This window comes from Heptranchias perlo, chromosome 22, assembly GCF_035084215.1.
Source record: "Heptranchias perlo isolate sHepPer1 chromosome 22, sHepPer1.hap1, whole genome shotgun sequence".
Lineage (NCBI taxonomy): Eukaryota > Metazoa > Chordata > Chondrichthyes > Hexanchiformes > Hexanchidae > Heptranchias > Heptranchias perlo.
In genome coordinates this window covers 49,061,517-49,067,516 of record NC_090346.1, presented here as the reverse complement: position 1 = coordinate 49,067,516, position 6,000 = coordinate 49,061,517, and the positions used below count along the sequence as shown (strand labels likewise).

The 6,000-nt window shown below is 48.0% G+C and overlaps 1 protein-coding gene across 1 annotated transcript in view; it reads left to right on the top strand.

Moving 5' to 3' along the window:
- glis2b (GLIS family zinc finger 2b) overlaps positions 1-6,000 on the top strand; it is a 46,800-nt gene that overhangs the window by 33,986 nt on the left and 6,814 nt on the right. Inside the window, exons 2-3 of the mRNA XM_068003579.1 lie at positions 3,761-4,061; positions 5,129-5,404. Of these exons, the coding sequence (XP_067859680.1) occupies positions 5,224-5,404 (181 nt within the window). The 5' untranslated portion in view covers positions 3,761-4,061; positions 5,129-5,223. The remainder of the gene's footprint in view (positions 1-3,760; positions 4,062-5,128; positions 5,405-6,000) is intronic.

The window sequence follows — 6,000 nt, the reverse complement described above, 5'->3', positions numbered from 1 at the left end:
TCTGTGCTCGCTCAAAATAATTTATTGCTGGGAGGCTTAACCCTGTGAGTGCTGGATTCCTTTGAAAGAAAGAACTCGCGTTTATACAGCACCTTTCACAACCTCAGGACGTCCCAAAGCATTTCACACTCAATGAGACAGCGAGAGAGAGCTTTACTCTGTACCTTTACTCTTTAAAGTGTAGTCACTGTTGTGATGTAGGAAATGCAGAAGCCAATTTGCTCCCACAGACAGCAATGTGATAATAACCAGATCATCTGCTTTCGTGATGTTTGTTGAGGGATAAATATTGGCCGGGACACCGGGGGGAACTCCCCTGTTCATCTTCAAAAAGTGCCTTGGGATCTCTTATGTCGACTTGAGAGGGCAGGCAGGTGGTAGCACTCGCCTCAGAAGGTAGTGCGTTCAAGTCCCACTCTAGATTTGAGCACATATTCCAGGCTGACGTTCCCATTGCAATACCGAGGGAGTGCTGCACTGTCGGAGGTGCCGTCTTTTGGTTGAGACGTTAAACCGAGGCCCCGTCTGCCCTCTCGGGTGGATGTAAAAGATCCCATGGCACTATTTGAAAAAGAACAGGAAAGTTCTCCCCAGTGTCCGGGCCAATATTTATCCCTCAACCAACACCACCAAAAACAGATTTTCAGGTAAAGCTCCCTCTCGCAGTGTCGGGTATATCACATCCAGGTGCAGAGTAAAGCTCCCTCTCGCAGTGTCGGGTATATCACATCCAGGTGCAGAGTAAAGCTCCCTCTCGCAGTGTCGGGTATATCACATCCAGGTGCAGAGTAAAGCTCCCTCTCGCAGTGTCGGGTATATCACAGCCAGGTGTAGAGTAAAGCTCCCTCTCGCAGTGTCGGGTATATCACATCCAGGTGTAGAGTAAAGCTCCCTCTCGCAGTGTCAGATATATCACATCCAGGTGTAGAGTAAAGCTCCCTCTCGCAGTGTCGGGTATATCACATCCAGGTGCAGAGTAAAGCTCCCTCTCGCAGTGTCAGATATATCACAGCCAGGTGCAGAGTAAAGCTCCCTCTCGCAGTGTCGGGTATATCACATCCAGGTGCAGAGTAAAGCTCCCTCTCGCAGTGTCGGGTGTATCTCAGCCAGGTGTAGAGTAAAGCTCCCTCTACGCTGCTCGAACAATGTACCTTGGTCCCAGAAGACCGCCCTCGAGTGCACCAGTGTGGCATTATTTCCATTACCCCCGTGCCCCACCCTGAATCTTATATCTCGGTGAGCCAGCTCCTGTCGCTCATGATGTTAAATCTGGATTCTCTGGATCCAAGCTTTACCAACTGGAGTTATCTGGAGAGACTGGAGAAGCTGGGATTGTTCTCCTTAGAGCTGAGAAGGTTAAGAGGAGAATTAATAGAGGTGTTCAAAGTTATGAGGGGTTTTGATAGAGTAAATAAGGAGAAAGTGTTTCCACTGGCAGGAGGGTCGGTAACCAGGGGACACAGATTTAAAATAACTGGCAAAAAAGCCAGAGGGGAGATGTGGAGAATTTTTTTTAGCGGTGAGTTATGATGATCTGGAATGCGCTGCTTGAAAGGACGGTGGAAGCAGATTCAATAGTAACTTTCAAAACGGAATTGAATATATATTTGAAAAGGAAGAATTTGCAGGGCTATGGGGAAAGAGCGGGGGAGTGGGACTAATTGGATAGCTCTTTCAAAGAGCTGGCACAGGCCCGATGGGCTGAATGGCCTCCTTCCGTGCTGTATCATTCTATGATTCTAACTGGATTTAACAGCCAGCTCCCAGTGTCCCTATCAGAGAACCATATAATGGGCCCTTTGATTGAGATTCATTTCAAACCCCACACAGTTCATGTTCAGCCTGTGCCTCTCCCCAGTTATAAGTGCCCCGACTCTGCTCGTTTCCTGCCCTCTGGGGATGCAATCTCTGTGTGGGGAAGCTGCTCGCAGGGCCTCCTTGTGTGGTGCTGTGCCTGGTGGAAGCTGTTGATTGAGAAGCTTGGAGGGGGAGTGGTCAAGAAGAGTGAAAGGTGACCTGCCAGCTTCAGGAGGTGGGTCGGCCTGCGCCAAGATTTAAATCAGACTACCGCCATCTCCAGGGAAAAGCTTCAAATCCTTTCAAACCCACAGTGTGGGAAGGTCATCTGCTTCCCATTTGCAGCATTCCTTTGAAGGAACTCGCAGCCCACAAGACAGGAGAAAAATCCACATGTCTGTTCCAGGTGTGGCGGCTTGAGAAAAGTGGGGCCTTTGCTGTTTCTCTCCTCCTTTCAGATTGTTTGCAGGAGGGATTTACTCAGGAAGTGAGAGCAGAGGGAAAGCTCGGAGAGACATCTTGCTTCTGCCTCCATCTTCTCTGGCCCAAGATTGATGACGCCAATCCAAAAGAAATTCAGTTCTTGCAGATTGGTGAAGCCCTGTCTAAATGATAACAAACTCTCCCCCTCACTCGTTGTTTCATTTCTTTCATTTTTGGAAACTCCTCAGGTTTGTCCTGACACCAGACAAAAGGAAATTGTTTTAAAAACAAGTCCCAATCTGCCTGGTTATCAGGTATCAGCCATGGCTCGGTGGGTAGCATTCTCACCTCTGACTCTGAGACTTGAGCACAGAATCCAGGCTGACAATCCCAGTGCCGTACTGAGGGAGTTCTGCACTGTCGGAGGTGCCGTCTTTCGGTTAAACAAAGGCCCCGTCTCCCCTCTCAGGTGGATGTAAACGATCCCATGGCACTATTGGAGGAGAAGCAGGGGAGTTCTCCCCGGTGTCCTGGCCAATGTATATTTCTCAGCCAACAACTAAAAACAGATCATCTGGCCATTATCTCATTGGTATTTGTGGGATCTTGCTGTTTGCAAATTGGCTGCAGCGTTTCCTACATGACAACAGTGACTACACTTCAAAAGAACTTAATTGGTTGTAAAGTGCTTTTGGACATCCTGAGGTTGTGAAAGGCGCTATATAAATGCAAGTTCTTTCTTTCTTCCTTCTTTCAACCTTTTGCCTTGCTCCCTTGACTTGGCTCTGATTAGTCCCCATGGTCGAACATCAAGCCACCAGGCACTAAGTAGGGACGTCCATGGTGACTCCGGCAGGAGACAGCGTAACCCCCCCCCACCAAGTTTCTGGTCTTTATACAATGGAAGAGCAGGAGAACCCAAACCCGGCGTGGGGCTGTATCCCATGATCTTCTGTTACCAACTCAGGCCAGCTGTCCCATCCTGATTGGGAGGCAGAAATAAAGTTGGTCCTTGTTGAGTGAGAAAGCAGGAGCGTTGAGGACGAATGGTGCCTGGTAACTCTCGTCAGGCCTAGAACTGGAGCCACTGAATATCACGATAATATATAACTCACTGAGTTATGTGACTGGGCCATTGGGAAGGGCTCTGCAGAACTCTTGATTCACAATGGACATCATAGGCAAGTTTTGGCACCAGGTCATGGTTAGTACTAATGGGCAGAATCAGTAGAGTTGGGCAGAGATTATTGTAGCATTACCATCTGCAGGTCAGAATGACCAGCACGCACAGTAACTGAGACCGAAGTTAACTCTGAATTAGAAATAGATTAGTGAGGCGTTTACTCCTGCGAGTGAGTTACGTGGAGAATAAGGGACACATGGGAATGAGATATGTGGAGAATAAGGGACACATGGGAGTGAGTTATCTCAGTGCATAATCTAGGCTCACACTCCAATGCAGTACTGAGGGAGCGCTGCACTGTCGAAGGTGCCATCTATCAGGTGAGACTTTAAACCGAGGCCTTTTCTCTCTGTTCAGGTGGATGTCAAAGATATCACGGCACTCTTCGAAGAAGAGCAGAGTTCTCCCAGTGTCCTGGACAACATTCCTCCATCAACCAACAGCACCAAAAAGAGATTAACTGGACATCCATTTCATTGCTGTTTTGGGGATCTTGCTATGTGAAAAATGGCTGCCATTTTGCCTATGTAATACCAGTCACTGGACTTCAAGAGCAATTGCCTGTCTGTGAAGTGCTTTCAGATGTTTTTGAGAGAGCTGCTTAGATGATAAACGGGATCCTGGGCATCATAAATAGAGGCATAGAGTATAAAAGCAAGTAAGTTATGCTAAACCTTTATATGTCACAGGTTAGGCCTCAGCTGGAGTACTGTGCCCAATTTTGGGCACCACACTTTAGGGAGGACGTCAAGGCCTTGGAGAGAGTGTAGAAGAGATTTACTAGAATGGTACCAGGGATGAGGGACTTCAGTTATGTGGAGAGACTGGAGAAGCTGGGATTGTTCTCCTTAGAACAGAGATGGTTAAGAGGAGATTTGATAGAGGTGTTCAAAATCATGAACAGTTTTGACAGAGTAAATACAGAGAAACTGTTTCCAGTGGCGGAACGGTCAGTAAACAGAGGACACAGATTTAAGGTGATTGGCAAAAGAGCCAGAGGCGACATGAGGACTTTTTTTAAGCAGCGAGTTGTTGTGATCTGGAATGCGCTGCCTGAAAGGGCGGTGGAAGCAGATTCAATAGTAACTTTCAAAGGGGAATTGGATAAATACTTGAAGGGAAAAAATTACAGGGCTGTGGGCATAGAGCAGGGGAATGGAATTAATTGGATAGCTCTTTCAAAGAGCTGGCACAGGCACGATGGGCCAAATGGCCTCCTTTGTGCTGTATCATTCTATGATTCTATGCTGGGGAAGCTGGGGTTGTTCTCCTTAGAGCAGAGGAGGTGTTCAAAATTCTGAGGGGTTTTGATAGAGTAGACGGGGAGAAACTGTTTCCACTGGCAGGAGGGTCGGTAACCGGGGAACACAGATTTAGGCTAATTGGCAAAAGAACCAGAGGGGAGATGAGGAGAATTTTTTTTTTATGCAGCGAGTTATTATGATCAGGAATGCATTGCTTGAAAGGGCGGTGGAAGCAGATTCAATAGTAACTTTCAAAAGGGAATTGGATAAATACTTGAAATGGAAATATTTACAGGGCTATGGGGAAGGAGCAGGGGAGTGGGACTAATTGGATAACTCTTTCAAAGAGCCGGCACAGGCACGATGGGCTGAATGGCCTCCTTCTGTGCTGTAAGATTCTATGATTCTATAAATGGACGTCATCCATTCACAGACCTGGACCATCTGTCTAATGAAATGTAATTGCTGTTCTGTTTTTCAGGATTTAACACCCTGTTGAAGGGAATTCTTAGTCTGGGCTCAGGGCCTGTGAGCACTCACCGCTGTCCCTCCCTCCCCAGTGCCGTTACCGTGGCGATGCATTCCCTGGACGAGCCCCTGGATCTGAAGCTCAGCATCTCCAAGCTTCGGATGATGAGGGGGAAGAAACAGAAAGGCCACCAGACTACAGAGGAGAGCAGCGCCCGGAGGGAGCTGAAGATGACAGCTGATGGGACGGCCATCATCGCACCAGCGTCTCCATTACCCCCACAGTCTGGTGAGGGACCTTCTCTTTTGATTAACGGGCACCCGTGGAACTGGGAGACGTTCTCCTTGACAGTACTAACTAGAACTTGTGGGGACCTGAAAATATTTGGCCCCATCGTGCCCTGTGGATGTCAGTTCCTGTCACTCCCCAGGTGGTGACAGGTATTGATGTCTGCCATGGCTCAGTGGGTCGTGCTTTGGTCTCTTGAGGCAGAAGGTCGTGGGTTCAAGTCCCACTCCAGGGACTAGAGCACATAATCCAGGCCGACACTCCAAGTACCAGTACTGAGGGAGTGCTGCAGAGTTGGAGGTGCTGTCTTTCAGATGAGATGTTAAACCATGGCACCACCCGCCCTCCCAAGTGGACGTAAAAGATTCCACGGCACTTTTTTGAAGAAGAGCAGGGGGAGTTCTCCCCGTTCTCCTGGCCAATATTTATCTCTCAACCAACACCACTAAAAAAAAGATGATCTGGTCATTATCTCATTGCTGCTTGTGGGATCTTGCTGTGCACAAATTGGCTGCCGCGTTTCCTACATTACAACAGTGACTACACTTCAAAAATACTTAATTGGCTGTAAAGTACTTTGGGATGTCCTGAGGCCG